The 19,252-nt window shown below is 42.3% G+C and overlaps 1 protein-coding gene across 1 annotated transcript; it reads left to right on the top strand.

Moving 5' to 3' along the window:
- Positions 1 to 7,954: 7,954 nt before the first annotated feature.
- Positions 7,955 to 18,598, top strand: RBM43 (RNA binding motif protein 43). Its single transcript, XM_032286349.1, has 4 exons — positions 7,955 to 8,102; positions 13,360 to 13,570; positions 16,112 to 16,200; positions 17,558 to 18,598. Exons 1-4 carry the CDS (start codon positions 8,100 to 8,102, stop codon positions 18,314 to 18,316), a joined length of 1,062 nt encoding a protein of 353 aa, XP_032142240.1. The 5' UTR covers positions 7,955 to 8,099; the 3' UTR covers positions 18,317 to 18,598.
- Positions 18,599 to 19,252: the final 654 nt, after the last annotated feature.

Below are 19,252 nucleotides of genomic sequence, written 5' to 3'. Positions count from 1 at the left end.
TTTGCTTCGGATATTTTATTTTTAGGTCTTAAAGTTATATTACCATCATAAGTACTTGTTTTCACATTTCTTTAAGGAATGAGAGATGGTGCCTAAAAACTACAATTTTTGATAAATTTTCATATTTACCATTTAAACAAATCTCTCATGTCTGTTATTCTTTTAAAATAGAATGACTATTTTAAGTACTCAAAAATATTAAGAAGAAAACTTTAAAGCACCTATTAAATTTCCATTGTGCCAGTCTCACTGGCCCAGGGGGTATTGTTGATAGTTTGTGGCAGATTGCCTATCGGGAAGAATTTTATGTTAATACTTATTTAAGATAAAGTTGAAATAGTCACTTCTGTTTTTTGGGGTGTCCTCTTCAGGCAGTGAAATTGATAATTCAATACTAAATTTTCATACGTGTTTTTTGATAAATATTTCTAGCTTAGAAAATGATACTTTTCTTTTGGATTCCTTTCACTCTCACCCAAGAGCAGTCTGGCGAGATGTCAGAAAACAAGCATTGGCTCTCCTGCTTATTCTTAGAGTTTTAGAGATTTTACAGAGGAAAGCTATCTTTGAAAACTTAACAAAGGTACCATATTGACTATTTAATTTATTGAATATTAAGAAAGGGGCCTTCAAATGTATGTCCAAGTTGAGCTAACTCCAGACATTGCCAATACGATAAGTCAGATAGATACATATGTAGAATTACAGGTTCCTCTTGCTGTTTGTTGATTTATCAGGCAGGACGGGCTAGGTAATGCCATGGTAACAAACAACCTGCCAAACCTCATGGGCCTCAACAATTCTTACCCGTGCTGATTATCCAGCACAGGCTGGCAAAAGGACTCTGTTTATCCTTATGACTTAGAGCATCTTGAGACAAGAATCATGGAGGGTGGGGGAAGGGGAGGAAAGGTGAAATCTGGAAAGTCTTGTATTAACAATTAAACGCTGTGACCCAGAAGTGATTCTTGTTATTTCTTCTCACATCTCATTGATCAGAAATAGTCACATGGTCCTATTCAAATGGGAGGTAACTTGATCTGGGCATGGTGGCTCATGCGTGTAATCCCAGAACTTTGGAAAGCCAAAATAGGAGGATCACTTGAGGCCAGGAGTTTGAGACCAGCCTGGGCAACGCAGTGAGACCCCATCTCTATCTAAAATCGAAATCTAAATATATATCTATATATATACATATACATATATATATATAAATGTATATATATCTCTATTTTAAATCTAAATATATAAATATATGGAGACTAGGAAATTCTGTCTTATCAAAAGTTAGGAGAGCCAGATACCGCTGAGCTAGAATAATAACAAGCATAGCCTACCTATCTTACCACCAATATTTAGTTCATTCATCTTCTCACACAAAATACACTCACAGTCATCTCATCCTTAAGGGAGAAAAAACAAAAAATTCCATCCAATAATAATATTAAACCCAAAGTGCATGTTCTAAGTGATTGACATCGGGTCTGAATGCTGCTCGTCCTTATGCACAGACCCCCACACATCCAATATAGAGTAGCAGGACTAGAATAAGATAAGTGCAATAAACTCTTATGCTTGGAAAGGGAAAGAATGGGAGACACATAGCAGACATTGGGCCAAAGCAATTCTGAAATCCCATTCCATAGATGTGTGCTCCATATTCCCAGGGTGTGGAATTTGGATTAGGCCCTAATTCCATTCTCTAAAAATCTTGCTCATTGTCCTTATGGCTTTTGAACATTCTTCTTTTTTTTTTGACACTGATTCTCACTCTATCACCTAGGCTGAAATGCAGTGGTGCGATCTTGGCTCACTGCAACCTCCGCCTCCCAGTTGAAGATTCTTCTTTTTCCATTATTCTTCTTAGGCATATCTAGAATGAGCATTTGAAATCTATTCTTGCAATGTGAAAAACTTCCCCAGTGCACTTCCTGTGGTCAAGGTTTGTGACCAAAGCTTTTAAAGTTTTGAACAGTCATGTTCTCTTCAGTCTGGGTGGTGTTTATTTAGCTGGTAAAATGGAAAAACTCAATAGGCATCTTGGCTATTTTATTCTAGTAAGCTTACACATCCACAGTTCTTTACAGACTTACTTTTTTTTTTTTTTGGAGATGGAGTTTCGCTCTTGTTGTCCAGGCCGGAGTGCAATGGTGTGATCTTGGCTCATCGAAACCTCTGTTTCCCAGGCTCAAGCGATTCTTCTGCCTCAGCTAGCTGGGATTGCAGGCACGCGCCACCAGGTCTGGCTAATTTTTGTATTTTTAGTAGAGACGGGGTTTCTCCACGTTGGTCAGGCTGGTCTATGAACTCCCGACCTCAGGTGATCCGCCCAACTCAGCCTCCCAAAGGGCTGGGATTACAGGTGTGAGCCACTGCACCAGGCTGAGTCTTACTTTTTAGAGTTGCTGCTATTCTCTGCTTTCTTAGCCCATGCTTCTTTCACTCTTTTTATTTAATTACAGATACTTTGCATCTATCAGGCCACACTTCTACTTTCATCTCCTTGAACGATTTTGTCCAATTGAAAGGCTTTATTGGATTCCACAAACTTAGTTGGTATTTTCGCTCTGAGGGATCTTAATCTATTTAGAGATTTACACCTGGATTTGATTATTGATTTGATCCCTGCCATAAAGCAGAGTTCTAATCAGTCTTTGTTACTCAACAGGCTTCTTGGTTTTATCATTTATTCTTTGGGAATGAGAAATGTTTCCTCTAACCCTGTAAGTTGGAAGTTCCTATTTCTGTACTTTATTCCCCTTCATTTCTGCTGTCAAACCAGCCAGTTCTTTTATAAATTCATTTTTTTCTTATATTACTTTGCTAAATGCACTCAATGATAACAGACAGATACTAGTAACTTTCTGCTTCCCACACTTTAAAAACAACAACAACAACAATAACAACAAAAAAGCAGAAAAAAATACTACAAGTTAATTGGGTATATTATCTGCTTTCCAAGCTATCACATGACAGTTTTACAAAGTACTTTTATACTGCATAATGTGGGTCATTCTTCTTCTAATCTCTGATAACTATTTTCTTATTATCTGCCACTTGGCCTCTAAGCCAAAGCCTTGTATTTCAGGTAGTGCTTGGATTGTGTGTTTTTCTTTTGGTGATAGCAGTACTCCACTTTAGAATACCAATTTCCGTGTGAATCAGAATAGACTATCTGATGCCAGTGTGAAAACATATTAAATTTAAAATTTTAAAATTTTAAATCTTTAAATTTCAGATGCCTAAAACAACACATGTGTATTCCTTCCTCAAGCTCCATGCCCATGATGGTTCAACAAATAGAGCTCTGCTCATGGTAAATATTTAGGGACCCAAGCTCACAGCTACCAGCATCTTTACTATTGCTAGATGCCATGCCAGAGGAAGAAAAGAGCTTTGAAGGGTCTTTAACTGGTAATTAATTTTTTGGCCCAGAAATGATACTTGTCACTTTCACTCACAATCAGAACTAAGCATATGGACCTGCCCAACCATAAAGGAGCCTGGATGTTCGTTCTTACCATATGGTTGGAAGGCAGAAAGCCAAAACCATATGGGGAATAGCATTACAGATACCTGGTTGGTATTAAGAAAGAAAAGATGCTCAATCTTGAAAAATACACATAGTAAAAAGGAGATAATAAAAATCACCAAAAGTCCACCTTCAGAGATAATGGTAAATATTTTTGTGTTCTCCTTTCCATTCTTTTTTTTTCCTCAACCACATTACATTTCATACTGTAAATATACCCACATACCTTATGCTATTTATTACTTCCTTAAAGTTGGGATTAAGGTTGTTTCTAATTTCTTAATGTTCTGATGTATGTCAGTCCTTATATGTCTTGGAACATAAGTCATCTTCTGCAGTTCTGACCTTACCTCAAGGTTTTGATTACTAGGTTGAAAGGCAGAAGGACATAAAACTCTTATAAGGATCTTGTTAAGTGAGGCCAGAATTGCTTACTAGAAAGGTAGGCATTGGTTTGTACTTTCATTAATAGTGTAACAAAGGACCATCTCATTGCTTCATTTCAGCACTGAATATTACTTATCTAAACATGTTTTCTTTATTCTATTTTTGGAAATTTTCATAACACATCCCAGGGTTTTATGAAAATAAGTAATTACCAAGATACAGGTGAAACATCCTGTAATGGGTTTTGCTTTAGTTTTTCTGGTATCACAAATTAAAAGTGTTCAGGAATGTTGACCAATTTGATTTTATTAAAGCTTCAAGACAGAAAAGTACAGTGAGGCAAGAGGCCTTATAATTGGGGCTGTAAGATGTTAAAACATTCTCTTTGATGCAGTTTTAGTTAGTAATATGCTGCTAAAATTATTTTGCCACATTTGGAATCCTCTTTCTTCAAGGGTGTTGAAATAGTTTGGCACATATATGATTAAAGGTTACTCTAGGTTGTGTTTGACAGCACAGACAGGTTGACCTGAATTCCCAACTTAAATCCTAGACCTCTCATCATTTTCTGGAGAGGATGGAGACTTCAGTTATGAGTTAGAGAAAGCAAGAAAGACATTCAATATGAGGAAATATAGAAAGACATTTTTGGGAGGCTGAGGCAGGCAGATCACCTGAGGTTGGGAGTTTGAGACCAGCCTGACCAACATGAAGAAACACTGTCTCTACTAAAAAATACAAAATTATCCGAGTATGGTGGCACATGCCTGTAATCCCAGCTACTCAGGAGGCTGAGGCAGGAGAATCGCTTGAACCTGGAAGCCGGAGGTTGCGGTGAGCCGAGATCGAGCCATTGCACTCCAGCCTGGGTAACAAGAGTGAAACTCCATCTCAAAACAACAACAACAACAAAATACATTTTCAGAAAGGTGCTAGGGCTATTAAGAAGGTATAACAGGGTGATGGAATAATGATTAAGAAGATAAACTTAGACTGGGTGATGAGAGTTAGCCTTTCTGAAGCGAAGTTGTTGTAGCTAAGGTCCAAATGACAGCAGGAGCCAGTCAAGTGATCAGTGAGGAGCTATTGAGGCAGGAACACGGTACACAGGTCAGGCAAAACTCCCAGGCTGATGGCTTGTGATCGCTGCAGAAGGTCAGGGCAGTGCCAGGAGATCTGGCCAGAAAAGAATGATCAAGGTCATTGTCGTCGCTGGTGAAAGCAACAAAAGCAGTGAAGTGTTTAAACAGAAGTGGAACCTGATTTACATTTTAAAAAGATCCTTCTGGGTGTGGTAGCAAGAATGGACTGAGGAGCTAGAGAGGAAGGAGACTGGATGAGGATGCAGCTGGAAAGAGGGACTGATACTGGGTGTTCTGGAAGGCCTGTTGTTGGGGTATACTAAGAAGGATGAGGGAAGGAGAAATCAAGGACTGGGTTGTGAGCTTGAGCTCATGGGTAGGAAGTGCTGCCAATTCTTGAGGGGGAATTAAGGAGAGGAGTTCTACTTGTTAAATTTCAGATGCTTGTTTGACATTCAAGTAGGCATTTAGATACATAAATCTGGAGATTAAATATAAATTGGGGAATTACATATAGATCTACCTCATTCTGTTTTTTTTTTTTTTCCTTCTTCTTGAGATGAACTCTTGCTCTGTTGCCCAGGTTGGAGTGCAGTGGTGTGATCTCCGCTCACTGCAGCTTCTGGTTCCCGGGTTCAAGCGATTCTCCAGCCTCAGCCTCCTGAGTAGCTGGGATTACAGGTATGTGCCACCGCGCCCGGCTAATTTTTGAATTTTTAGTACAGACGGATTTTGCCATGTTGCTCAAGCTGGATCCTCCCAGAGCTCTGGGATTACAGACAGGCGCTACTGCCCCCAGCCTAACTCATTCTGTTTAAAAATCTTCATAGCCTTGTGCCTTACTGATATACCATCAGCCATATAATAAATAGCTCAATTCGTTGATAAACTAGGTGGATCCCAGTTTATAGAAAAATTATTGCTACCTGTATTTCAAGCAGTGCACAACTAAAATTTCTATTCAATATCTTAGTGCCATTTGTGCACTATAAGTTCAGTTCTAAAAGTACAATTGCTGAGACTAAGGATAAGTGCATTTTACATTTTTTTTGCACTTTACATTTCGATAAAAATCTTTAGACGTAAATGCATCTGTCTATGTTTGCAGCAACTCTGATGTTTTCTCACATTCCTGCTAACACTTTAGTTTTGTAGATCTAGTCGTGGAAAAATGGTATCTTACTATCTCGATTTACATTTCTTAGAAGTGGGATTGAGTTTCTTCATATCTGCTAACCATCTGCCTTTGTTCTTCATGCATTCATTGATTTGATTTTGAAGTTTGTCCAGAGATTCCTTGTGTCCCCCCAGGCGCCTGATTCAGGGGTCCTGTACTAAGGCATGGACAAGATGGTGGGCTCTCTGTTGGCAGGGACCTGGCGCTTTTCATCCTGTGCCCTTAGCACCCGGCAGAGGTCCAAGAGGGCTCCTGGTCTGCGGTGGGAAGGTGAGGAATGCAGGGTTCGGGGTCAAGGTGGGGTAGGTTGTGCAGAGGAAAGGCACAGGTGAGAACTGGGGGAAAGGGAAGAAGGCTGGACGGATGTTAAAGGCCTAGGAAAGGCATCCAGACTTCACTGAGTGCAGGGCTTTTTTTTTTTTTTTTGAGACGGAGTTTCACTCTTGTTACCCAGGCTGGAGAGCAATGGCTCAATCTCGGCTCACCGCAACCTCCGCCTCCTGGGTTCAGGCAATTCTCCTGCCTCAGCCTCCTCAGTAGCTGGGATTACAGGCACGCGCCACCATGCCCAGCTGATTTTTTGTATTTTTAGTAGAGACGAGGTTTCACCATGTTGACCAGGATGGTCTCGATCTCTTGACCTGGTGATCCACCCGCCTCGGCCTCCCAAAGTGCTGGGATTACAGGCGTGAGCCACCGCGCCCGGCCAGGGCTTTTTAAAGCTAACGTTAGAAAAACTTTACTTGCTGTTGCAAAAAACCATCTGTGTGAAGTAGAAATTGGTATCAATTATAGAGAATACGTTCTAGAAAGTAGGGTAGCTGGATGTAAAATTCTGGCAGCAGTTTAATATCCCAGATGGTTAGGTTGAGGTCAACACCTAATGAGAAAAAAACCTTCTCTATGGAAAATTTTGGACAATTATACTGAGAAATATTACAGTGTGCATAAACCAAATTGAATTGTTTTCAAAGGTGTTGCAAAGTTTCACGTAGTAAAAAGGTTTTAGCCACATGCCCTTCAATTTCGTGGCATCGAATATATAAACACAGAAGAGAGCATGCATGCTCTGCCTTACATGATAATGCATGCCATTCAAAACTGTCAATGTCATCTAGGGCTCTCTGAAAGTAGGAGACGATTGATGTTATGAAAAGAGTGGCTCCCATTATCAACACAGGAAGCCTCCACCACCTCCTATGTGTTTTCCTTTTTTGCGTGTTTCTTCTCTTTTTCTTTCTTTTCTTTTTTTTTTTTGAGACGGTGTTTCGCTCTTGTTGCCCAGGCTGGAGTGCAACGGCACGATCTCGGCTCACCGGGTTCGAGTGATTCTCCTGCCTCAGCCTCCCGAGTAGCTGGGATGACAGGCATGTGCCACCACGCCCGGCTAATTTTGTATTTTTGTAGAGACGGGGTTTCTCCCTGTTGGTCAGGCTGATCTCCAACTCCCGACCTCAGGTGATCTGCCCGCCTCGGTCTCCCAAAGTGCTGTATTACAGCCACCGCGCCCGGCTGCGTTTTCTTCTTTTTAAAAATCAACTCTGCTGTTGTTGATGCTGCTTAGCAAAAAGGGTAAAAACAAAATTGCAATCATTGATGCATCACCCAGAGAATCCCCAAACTTCCTGTCGAGGAATCCTCTCGGCCTCTCTCCAGCGTGCTTCCAAAAGTTGCAAAACTACTGAGGGCGTCTGGGCAGGCGCTGGCAACAGCACTCCGGAGTCCGAGTTCCCACCCAGAGGCCACGAGGTCTCACAACAGCCAGGACCGGTGGAAGGGCCGCCCTTTTTTTTTTCGTAGTCTCTAAGGGAGCGGGAACAAAAAACGAAACCAAAACCTGCCTGCTCGGTGCACTCCCCACCCGCGCGCTTCTCTGGCTGTGGGCTTCCTGCGGCCGCGGAGGGCGCGTCTCTGCTCTGACATGGCAAGTTGCTTTTGCTTTGCGTTTTGCAGTGCAGGTCCGTGCCTGTACCGTCGCCATGGTCCCCTAGAAAGGCGCGGAACAGGGCGGGACGGCCCAGGGTGCAGGGCTGCGCGCGCGGAGGGGCCCTGGGGATCTGGGCGCGCGGTCCACTCCGGCAGGCAAACGCAGGTCAGCCTTGTTGCACCTTCCCGGGTGGCGGCACTGCGCGCTCCTGAAATTCGCATTCGGCGGTGCGGGATAGGCGCGCTCCAGAGGCGCGGGACTGGGCTGCCACCGTCCCCCGCACCCACTGCCCGGGCGGCAGGGACGCCGCGGTTTCGTAGAGAAGTTGCTTCGCAGGCGGTTAGGGCCTAACTCTTGTCCTCCCACGCCTCGGGGCAGCAGCAGTGCACGGATTACCCGGAAATGGAGGCCACGGCTGCCTTTTGCAAAGGGCTAGTAAGAATGATTCGAGCCAAGGACGCAAGTCAGGAAGACATCCTGATGTCTTCTGTCTGCCTTGGTGCGAATTCTTATCTTTTGTGGTCTTAGTTCTTCCTCCAGAGACACAAAGAGCACAGGCTGTGTTTTTACCATCAGTGCTGGTGTGGTGGAGAAGTTAGCAAATTCAAAATTTAGCCTTCTATGTTTTGTTTTGTTTCCATCAATCGCTTAAAAGCCTTGGCAGGGCCTTTAATTCCTGCCCTGAAATGGTAGAGATCCGGAAATGCAAAAGCAATTGTGAGAGGCGAGTGCGTTTTTGTTGACCTTGTGGCAGTAAAGGCATAGTCAATAAAAATAAACAACTGATTTTGAGAAGATTAATATAAACAATTGCAGCGAATGAATGTTCTGATGGCTTCTTTCCAGTGCCTTGCTTACAAAAGTAAAGCTTCTCCATATACGTTGTGCTTTCTGATAAGATGGCCAAGTTTGTTATAACATAACATTGATGCAAGGAAAAACGCCATCACCTTACTATCTCTTGCCTAAAAGCTGCTCTTGTTTCAGAGTTCTTGAAAGGACTGTCTTTCTCTAGGACATTTCTTAATAGTGGGTAGAAGAGATTAATGACTGTATTTATTCATAATTGACCTCAGTAAAATTATCTATGTTAGCCATACCTTCTCCAACCTATGAAAGGAAGTTAAGGACAAATATTGGCAAGTCACTGAAGTACTAATTTATTAGATGATTCATAGAAATGCCGGGCGCGTGGCTCACGCCTGTAATCCTAGCACTTTGGGAGGCCGAGGTGGGTGGATCACCTGAGGTCAGGAGTTCAAGACGATTCATAGAAACGACTTCTTACAAAACAAAATTTACACCTTTATTTTTTTTTTCTCCTAAAAACACTGGCTTAGGGAGAAGTTTCTTTAATTTTAAAGATTAATTACATGTAGACATTTGAATGAAGGAATGCGGTATTAGTACTAATGAGGGCATAGAGCTGATGGAAGATTTTCTGAGTTTAAATTGATTGCATATTTTTCTTTGATATTGTTGGGGTGCAGAAAACTATCTCCCGGCGGGGCACAGTGGCTCATGCCTGTAATCCCAGCACTTTGGGAGGCCAAGGCATGAGGATCACTTGAGGTCAGGAGTCTCTACTAAAAATACAAAAGTTAGCTGGGCACGATGGCAGTCAACTGTAGTCTCAGCTACTCGGGAGGCTGAGGTGAGAGGATCACTTGAGCCCAGGAGGTGGAGGTTGCAGTGAGCCAAGATTGTGCCATTGCACTCCAGCCTGGGTGACAGAGCGAGACTCTGTCCAAAAAATAAAAGAAAGAGAAAAAAGAAAATGATCTCCCAAAAGAAATAAAAACAAAGGCCGGGCACAGTGGTTCGCACCTGTAATCCCAGCACTTTGGGGAGGCTGAGGCCGGCAGATGACCTGAGGTCAGGAGTTCCAGACCAGCCTGACCAACATGGAGAAACCCCATCTCTACTAAAAACACAAAATTAGCTGAGCTTGGTGGTGGTGCTTGCCTGTAATCCCAGCTACTCCGGAGGCTGAGGCAAGAGAATCGCTTGAACCCAGAGGCAGAGGTTGTGGTACCGCCAATGCATTCCAGCCTGGGCAATAAGAGCGAAACTCCATCTCAAAAAAAAAAAAAAAAAAAAAAGAAAGAAAACCAAATGCAGTTGAGTCAATCCTCTGTTTCTCCCTAGTGCTTTACTTAGAAAAATAAGCAGTTTTTCTTTATACCTTTTTGCTTTCTGATGTGATGGCTCTGCCTTTATTCTTTCATTGACAGGGTTGAGCATTTCTATTTTTTTGTAACCATATTAAAATCTTCAATATTTTTATTTTTATTTTTGACTCAGAATCTCACTCTGTTACCCAGCCTGGAGTGCAGTGGTGTGATCTCAGCCTACTGCGACTTCCACCTTCCCGGTTCAAGCATTTCTGGTTCCTTAACCTCCAAAGTAGCTGGGAATTACAGGCACCTGCCACCACACTCAGCTAATTTTTCGTATTTTTAGTAGAGATGGGATTTCGCTGTGTTGGCCAGTCTGGTCTAGAACTCCTGACCTCAAGTGATATGCCCACCTCAGCTTCCCAAAGTGCTAGGATTGCAGGTGTGAGGCACTGCACCTGGCCTTCTTTTTAAAGACTTAGCAGGTTTGGTCTAAAAGTGAAAAACTCATAATGATGTAAACAGTAAATATTGTTTATAGCAGGTCCCAATAGTGTGCTGTGATTACTTTTTCTCCTTTTGGTCCAATGTTATGTGTATTTTTCCTTTTCTACTTCTAGGAAAATGTTTCCAGCAAATGGGTCAAATGTATTTTTTTTTTTTTTTTTTGAGAGGATGTCTCCCTCTGCAGCCCAGGCAGTCTGGAATGCAGTGGTTTGATCTTGGCTCACTACAACCTCCACCTTCCGGGTTCAAGTGATTCTCCTGCCTCAGCCTCCCAAGTAGCTGGAACTACAAGCATGTGCCACCACACCCAGCTAATTTTTGTATTTTTAGTAGAGATGGGGTTTTGCCATGTTGGCGAGGTTGGTCTCGATCTCCTGACCTCAGGTGATCTGCCTGCCTTGGCCTCCCAAAGTGCTGGGATTACAGGTGTGAGCCCCTGTGCCTGGCCTGCATTTCATAGTTTACTCAAAATCATGCAAGTACTTTAATTTTCTTATAATTTTTAGGCTGGGGCCCCTTCAAATCCCAGAAATGGGAGAGAACTTGCTCTGGGATATACATGCTAGCAGGTTTTCTCTGGAGTGTTCATTCAGGCAGTTTTTTTTTTTTTTGTTTGTTTTTGTTTTTGAGACAGAGCTTTGCTCTGTCACCCAGGCTGGAGTACAGTGGTGCCATCTTGGCTTACTGCAGCCTCGACCTCCTGGGCTCCAGTGACCCTCCTATCTCTGCCTCTGGAGTAGCTAGCTGGGACTAGAGGTGTGTACCGCCACACCTGGCTAATTTTGTGTGTGTGTGTGTGTGTGTGTGTGTTTGAGGTGGAGTCTTGCTCTGTCGCCCAGTCTGGAGTGCAGTGGCGCAATCTCGGCTCACTACCAGCTCCCGGGTTCAAGCAATTCTCCTGCCTCAGCCTCCCGGGCAGCAGGGGCTACAGACGCATGCTACCACGCCCACCTAATTTTTTGTATTTTTAGTAGAGATGGGCTTTCACCATATTGGCCAGGCTGGTTGCAAATTCCTGGCCTCATGATCCACCCACCTCAGCCTCACAAAGTGCTGGGCATACAGGCATGAGCCACCGCACCCGGCCAATTTTTTGTGTTTTTGATAGAGACCGGTTTTAACCATGTTGGCCAGGCTGATCTGGAACCCCTGGCCTCAAGTGATACACCTACCTTGGCATCCCAAAATGCTGGGCGTGAGTCACTGTGCCCAGTTAGGCTTTTCAGGCTTTTTTTTTTTTTTTTTTTTTTAAGATGGAGTCTTCCTCTGTTGCCTAGGCTGGAGTGCAGTGGTGCGATCTTGGCTCACTGAAGCCTCTGCCTCCCGGGTTCAAGTGATTCTCTGTCTCAGCCTCCCAAGTAGCTGGGATTATAAGTGCCCACCACCATGCCCAGCTAATTTTTGTATTCTTAGTAGAGACGGGGTTTTAACCATGTTGGTCAGGCTGGTCTGAAACTCCTGACCGCAGGTAATCTGCCTGCTTCTGCCTCCCAAAGTGCTGGAATTACAGGCGTGAGCCACCATGTGCCGTCCAGGGTTTTATTTTTTTTATGGTAACTTTCCTGATTCTGACAATAAAAGTAGGGGATGTGTTCTTACTGTCTCTCTCTCTTTTCTTTTTTTTTTTGAAATGGAGGTTTGCTCTTGTTGCCTAGGCTGGAGTGCAATGGTGTGATCACAGCTCACCACAACCTCCACTTCCCGGGTTCAAGCAATTCTCCTGCCTCAGCCTCCCAAGTAGCTGGGATTACAGGCATGTGCCACCACACCCAGCTAATTTTGTATTTTTAGTAGAGATGGGGTTTCTCCATGCTGCCAGGCTTGTCTTGAACTCCCGACCTCAGGTGATCTGCCTACCTTGGCCTCCCAAAGTGCTGAGATTACAGGCATGAGCCACCATGCCTGGCCTCTTAACTGTCTTATATACTTTAGACTCTGCAGTTTAAAGAAAACATACAGCCACCTTCAAATACTATATTTTATGGTTAGTTTGACTTATTTTTAATTAATAATTTTTTAAATTTATGTTTTTGATATTTTCCTTTGTAACTTCTTCCATTATGTTTAGGCCTTCCTAAACCAGACAAATATTAACCAATATTTTCCATTTATTAAAAAAAGGGTGGCCAGGCATGGTGGCTCATGCCTGTAATCCCAGCACATTGCGAGGCCGAGGCGGCAGATCACTTGAGGTCAGGAGCTCGAAACTAGCCTGGCCAACAGGGTGAAACCTCACCTCTACTAAAAATACAAAAATTAGCTGGATATGGCAGCAGGGGCCTGTAATCCCAGCTACTCCGGAGGCTGAATGGCTGAATGCTTGAAGCCGGGAAGCAGAGGTTGTAATGAGCTGAGACTGCCACTGCACTTCAACCTGGGTGACAGAGTGAGACTGCATTTCAGAAAAAAAGGGGTTTAATTTTTACATTTAACTCTCAAATTCATATGGAGTTCATGTTGGTATATGGTGTGAGGCAAGGATTTACTCCCCTACACCCCTTTTAAAATGTATGTAACCAACTGCACCAGCAGTTTTATAGAATAAGATATTCTCTCCACTGGAGTGTGATGTTACCTTTATTAAGTAGAGTCTTGTATTTTTAAAGAGTAACTTACTGTTTCTCTTACAGGCATCAGTTTTGAATGTCAAGGAATCCAAAGCTTCTGAAAGAACAGTTGTAGTTGCTGGTCTTCCGGTTGGCCTTTTTATTGATCAATTATTGGTCATATTAGTGAAGAAGCACTTCCAAGACATTAAGAATGAGGGTGGAGATGTTGAAGATGTGATATATCCAACAAGAACCAAGGGAGTTGCCTATGTGGTATTCAAAGAAAAGAAAGGTATTTCCAAATCAAATTTTTGTAATTTTAGAAATACCTCTTCAATGAAATTTGAAAATTACATTATATTAAAATGATTCATGGAATTGGTAAATTTTAAAGTGGCTTTTTTTTTTTTTTTAGATGGAGTCTTGCTTTGTTGCTCAGGCTTGAGTGCAGTGGTGTGATCTTGGCTTATTGCAACCTCTACATCCTGGGTTCAAGTGATTCTCCTGCCTCTGCCTCCTGGATAGCTGGGATTACAGGTGCCCAGCATCACACTGGCTGATTTTTGTATTTTTAGTGAAGATGGGGGTTTCACCATGTTGGCCAGGTTGGTCTCGAACTCCTATCCTGATCCACCTGCCTCGGCCTCCCAAAGTGCTGGGATTACAAGCATGAGCCACCATGCCTGGCTAAAGTAGCTTTTATTAAAAAATATTTTATTGTGAATATACAAGTGGCATGATAGTGCTTTAGGAAGAAAAGATATGAAAATGGCTCATGATAAAGTGACTGGCAAATTCTTGAAAACTTTTTTCTGTATTTTGAATCTATATCTTGGGGTGAAAATGTTACATTTTATTGTAGAAAACCTGTAAAATAACAGACAAAATGGACAAAAACCTCACAAAGTTTATATATAATTTCATAAACATGATTACTACTTTGGGAATTTTCAGGTGGCTTCAAGTATATATTTTAGAATAAATGGATATTTTAATATAGTGTCTGCCTTATTACTGGCAAAGTTGAATTGAGAAGTGTGGCTTGGATCTGTGATCTGATTGACCCATTCTCCTCCCTACACCTAATCCCTGACTTAGATGGTGAGAAAGTTGGGTTGGCAGAGCACACACACCCCTTCAGCGTCACGGAATGGGCAACCTTCTTTATTAGAGACTGGCAGATAATACATTGCCAGAGAAAAACAAGTCTCTGTGCCAGCCTCTTAGAGGTGAACATGCCACATGAGGGTAGGAGCAAGGAAGACCTTGCTTTGCTTGAGGGAAGTCAGAGTCCAGAGAAAGATCCAAGGCATATGGATTTTCAGTACCTTTAGCTGTCACCGTTAATTAAATCATTCCTTCTCAATGGGGATGTTCAGGTAAGGGATGGCAGGAGGGGCTCAGGGGCTCATTGTTTCTCTAAGGAGATGGTAGCATTTTTGAAAGTTAGTATTTTATATGTTGAATTGGCAACTCAGAGAGAGACCGAGGCCTCGGTCATTCATTCATAAATATTTTCTGAGTACCTGTTATTTACCAGGCAACATGCTAGACCTTGAGGATATAGCAATGAGCGAAATAGGCAAAGTCTTTTTTTCTTTAAATGTACATCTGGACAGATACTAAACAAATAAATCTGTAATATGTTGAGTGCTTTATTTGTGTAAAATTTACATATTTATTTATATTTATGATTATATATTTATAAATAACAAGATACAAAGCTTGAGCAGAGGCCTGAATGAAGTATGGGAATGATTCGTGCAGATAAGTGGGGAGAACATTCTAGGCCAAGGGAGGGACTGGTAGTTCTGTGAGTGGGGAGCATTCTGTGTGTATGGAAGAACAGCAAGGAGGCCTGCGTGGCTGGCTGGAGGGGAATGAGCAGGCGGAGAGTGATAGGCGATGTGGTTAGATGGGGAGCTGGGGCCAGTTTATGCTCAGGAACCACTGGATCATGGCGAGGTGTCTGGGATTTTATTCTGGGTGAGAGGGAATGTTTCACGCAGGGGATTAACAAGATTGGACTGCCTTTTCTTAAATAAGCAGCATAGCAGCTGCTTGAAGAGCAGGAGTTACTACTTATCGTTGGCTTTGATAGGGCAGTAGCAGGGCAGGTGATGAGAACTGGTGGGTATTCGGGACATGTTGATGGATTCAGTGTCATTTTCTGTGGTGGAGAACACTAGGGATGGAATACATTTGGGAGGGAGATAGTTACCAAGAGTTCAGTTTGAGTCAATGAGACGCCTATTAGGATAACGAAGTAGAGAGTCCTACAGGCAGAAGGGAGAAAGATCGAGGCTGAAGATAGAATTTTGAAAGCGATTCATGTAGAGATGGTATCTAAAGCCATGGAGATTGTTGCAGTCTCCACCCAGGGGATGGGTATATGTTAGCAAAGAAGCATGAGCCTGAGGTCCAGGTCTTGCCGACGTCTAGAGAACAGGAAGAGAGGAGGATTAGGAAGGAGACTCAGCAGGTCAGCCAATGAATTGGGAGGAAAACCACAACAGTATGATATCTTGGATCAAAGTGTAACACCTCCTTTGACCAGAATTAACAGAGATGGGGATATACCTTTATATTTTTGTTTTTTACTCATGCATATAATACCTTGTGTGTTTTATAACATGTGATTAGGATCATATTTACACATAAAATGAATTTTAATATGTTACAGGGCAGAAAAAACTGATTTGAATGTTGAATTTAGAGGAAAAATGTAGACAAAATTGTAGACATTCTTATATAATTGAATATGTCTATTTTTATTAAAAAGTTATTAGTGTATCGTGCCATCAACACTTCTGATGCCATTGTTTCCACTTAGTTGCAGAGAATGTCATCAGGCAAAAGAAACACCGGCTAGGAAGGAAGGCTGGACACGCCGAACTCACTGTCTCTCATTTTAGTGACAAGGTAAGGTGTGATGCTGAAGGTGTGCTGATGGTCCTGGATCCCATTTCCTATGTCAGGAGACACAAAGTGCTCTCACTTCATGACTTCTAGGAAAGAAAATGCAAACTCCCTGAGTCAGTGTTAAAGGCCAACCCTGGCTCTTGAAATTTTGGTTATTATTGCCTCCTTTGTTTTTATCTTTCTATGTGTGTCACTTAATGTTTTATTTTAAAAAACATACTTCTTAAGACAAGGTCTTGCTGTCACTCAGGCAGTGGCGTAATCTGGGCTCATTCTAATCTCTGCCTCCTGAGGTCAAGTGATTCTCCTGCCTCAGCCTTCTGAGTAGCTGGCTGGACTACAGGTGTGCACCACCACGCCTGGCTAATTTTTGTAGTTTTTGTAGAGACAGGGTTTACCTATGTTGCCCAGGCTGGTCTCAAATTCCTGGACTCAAGCGATCCTGTCACCTCAGCCCCACAAAGTGCTGGGATTACAGGGGTGAGTCACCATGCCCAGCCTCACTTAATGCTTTTAAAGTGACGGTAAGCACTTATACTGTCATGGATGATGCCAGGTACCAACCTAAACAATTAGAATGAACATTAAAAAGGGGCTTTGAAGAGACAGGAAGTAATAAAAAGAGGAAAAAGTTAAAGCAGTGGTTTACTAACTTGATTCCCTTTTTTTTTTGAAATGGAGTTTCACTCTTGTTACCCAGGCTAGAGTGCAATGGCATGATCTCAGCTCACTGCAACCTCTGCCTCCTGGGTTCAAGTGATTCTCTTGCCTCAGCCTCCCGAGTAGCTGGGATTATGGGTGCATGCCACCACATCTGGCTAATTTGTATCTTTAGTAGAGACAGGGTTTTTCCATGTTGGTCATGCTGGTCTTGAACTCCTGACCTCAGGTGATATGCCCACTTTGGCCTCCCCAGGTGCGGGATTACAGGTGTGAGCTACTGTGCCCAGTCACTAACTTGATTCTGTAAGACACTCAGAGTTGTGTGCAGCCATCTGATGAACTTCAGACTGGAGGTGGGAACGACTCTTGGGGGACCCCAATCCAAGCAGCACCAGAACAGTTTATATGTATGGGTTCTGCATAAGACTGTTTCAAAAAAGAATTGTGCCTCTAAAAATTATTTGAGCACGTCTGTTTTGGGGTATGTGATGAGGGACTGTGAATCCCAAATTGAACAAAATGGGATCACTGTGATCGGCTGCCCTGGTGCAAGGAATCAGGAAGTCTGGTACAGGCAACTGGGGCCTGGTTTAATGCAATTTCTGCAGAGACAAGAAAGTGGCAGAAAAGAACATGTTTATGTAGTCTCTCCCACTATGCAGTACTATTTTCATTTCTCTCTTTCTAATTTTAGATCTTCAGCTCTGTGAGTGCCATCCTTGATCTTTCTGTTTTTGGGAATGAAGCTACTCTAGAAACTCTGGTAAAGGACCTGAAAAAGAAAATCCCAACTTTAAGCTTCAGTCCTTTGAAACCCAATGGAAGAATCACCGTGGAAGGATCATTTCTGGCTGTCAAGAGGCTCAAAGAATCTTTGCTAGTGAGAGCAAGCTCTCTCTTAGAAAAAACCAGAAATTTTACCAGTGAGGGAAGAAAGTGGAATAGACAGAATCCCCAAAAGAATCTACAGAGAAGTAACAACTCTTTGGTGTCAGTCAGGACCTTAGTACCTGAGACTGCTAGAAATGGAGAAATGCTTGTGCTTGACACAGACATTTTTCTTTACCTGAAACACAGGTGTGAATTTTATGAAAGCACACTGAAAAAATTCCACATTCTTAGTCAGGAGAAAATAGATGGTGAAATCACCACCATTTACTTAAAAAACTTTCATGTTGGTTCTCAGCCAAATAATGTAAAACATGTAAAAGAGCTCATTGAGGAATGGTCACATGCTCTTCACTTAGAGCTTAGAAAAGAGACATTTATCTTGAAAGGAAAGGAAAATAGAGAGAAAAGAATGATCAAATCGGCGTGTGAACAATTAAGTTCAAGATACCTTGGAGTCTTCATGAGCTTTTATAGGACACACATTGACATTATAGGATCTTCTTCTGACACTTACCTGTTTAAAAAAGGGGTCATGAAATTAATAGGGCAAAAGGTTAGTTAATAAAATCTCAGCAATGTAGTGATAAGGGCTGCTTTCTCTTGCTGAGCAGCGACCATTGCCATGATTGAGGCTAGCTTTACACACCCTATTTCATTAATCCTTATGCTTGCTCAAACTTCCTTGTCAGTGTTAACAATCCTCATGTTATAGTGAAAGAAACTAGGATTTGGAGAAGTTAAAACACTTCTGAAGTTATCCAGTTGACAAGGAATGAGGCTGGGACTTAGCCTATTCTGATTACAAAGATAGTATCAAAGGAATAAAACTTTGAAAAAAAGTCACCAAACTTTGAAGGAATCTTACTTTCTCTGTAACTCCAAATGATTAGAAAATGAAAATTATTAAGAAGTAGCCTTAACATATGAGAAGTTTGAAAGATGATTATTATGCCATAGGCAATTTCTTTTTCTTTTTTTGAGACGGAGTCTTGCTCTGTTGCCAGGCTGGAGTGCGGTGATGCAATTTCAGCTCACTGCAACCTCCGCCTTCTGGGTTCAAGTGATTCTCCTGCCTTAGCCTCCTCAGTAGCTGGGATTACAGGCATGTGCCACCACGCCCAGCTAATTTTTGTATTTTTAGTGCAGACGGGGTTTCACTGTGTTGGCCATGATGGTATTGATCTCCTGACCTCGTGATCTGCCCGCATTGGCGTCCCAAAGTGCTGGGGATACAGGCGTGAGCCACCGTGACTGGCTGCCATGGTCAATTTTTTAACTTTTGCAGTTTGTGTTTACTCCATGTAAAATTAGAATACTGGCAAAAATCACTTGAGAAACTACTTAATGGAAAGCACTTCTGATGTATATATAATCATTATTTGACTAAATTCTATTGTTTCAAAGCTGCTGGCCAAATAGGATGTTTTTACTACTACTTATTTAGTGTAAGTGCCTACATAAAATGTTACTTCTTTTGTTATAATTCTGCAAGTTGATC

Source organism: Sapajus apella, unplaced genomic scaffold (assembly GCF_009761245.1).
Source record: "Sapajus apella isolate SASKATOON/1434 unplaced genomic scaffold, GSC_monkey_1.0 scaffold18, whole genome shotgun sequence".
NCBI classification, from domain to species: domain Eukaryota; kingdom Metazoa; phylum Chordata; class Mammalia; order Primates; family Cebidae; genus Sapajus; species Sapajus apella.
Note: the sequence above shows the minus strand (reverse complement) of the source record. Positions and strands in the feature narration are given on the sequence as shown.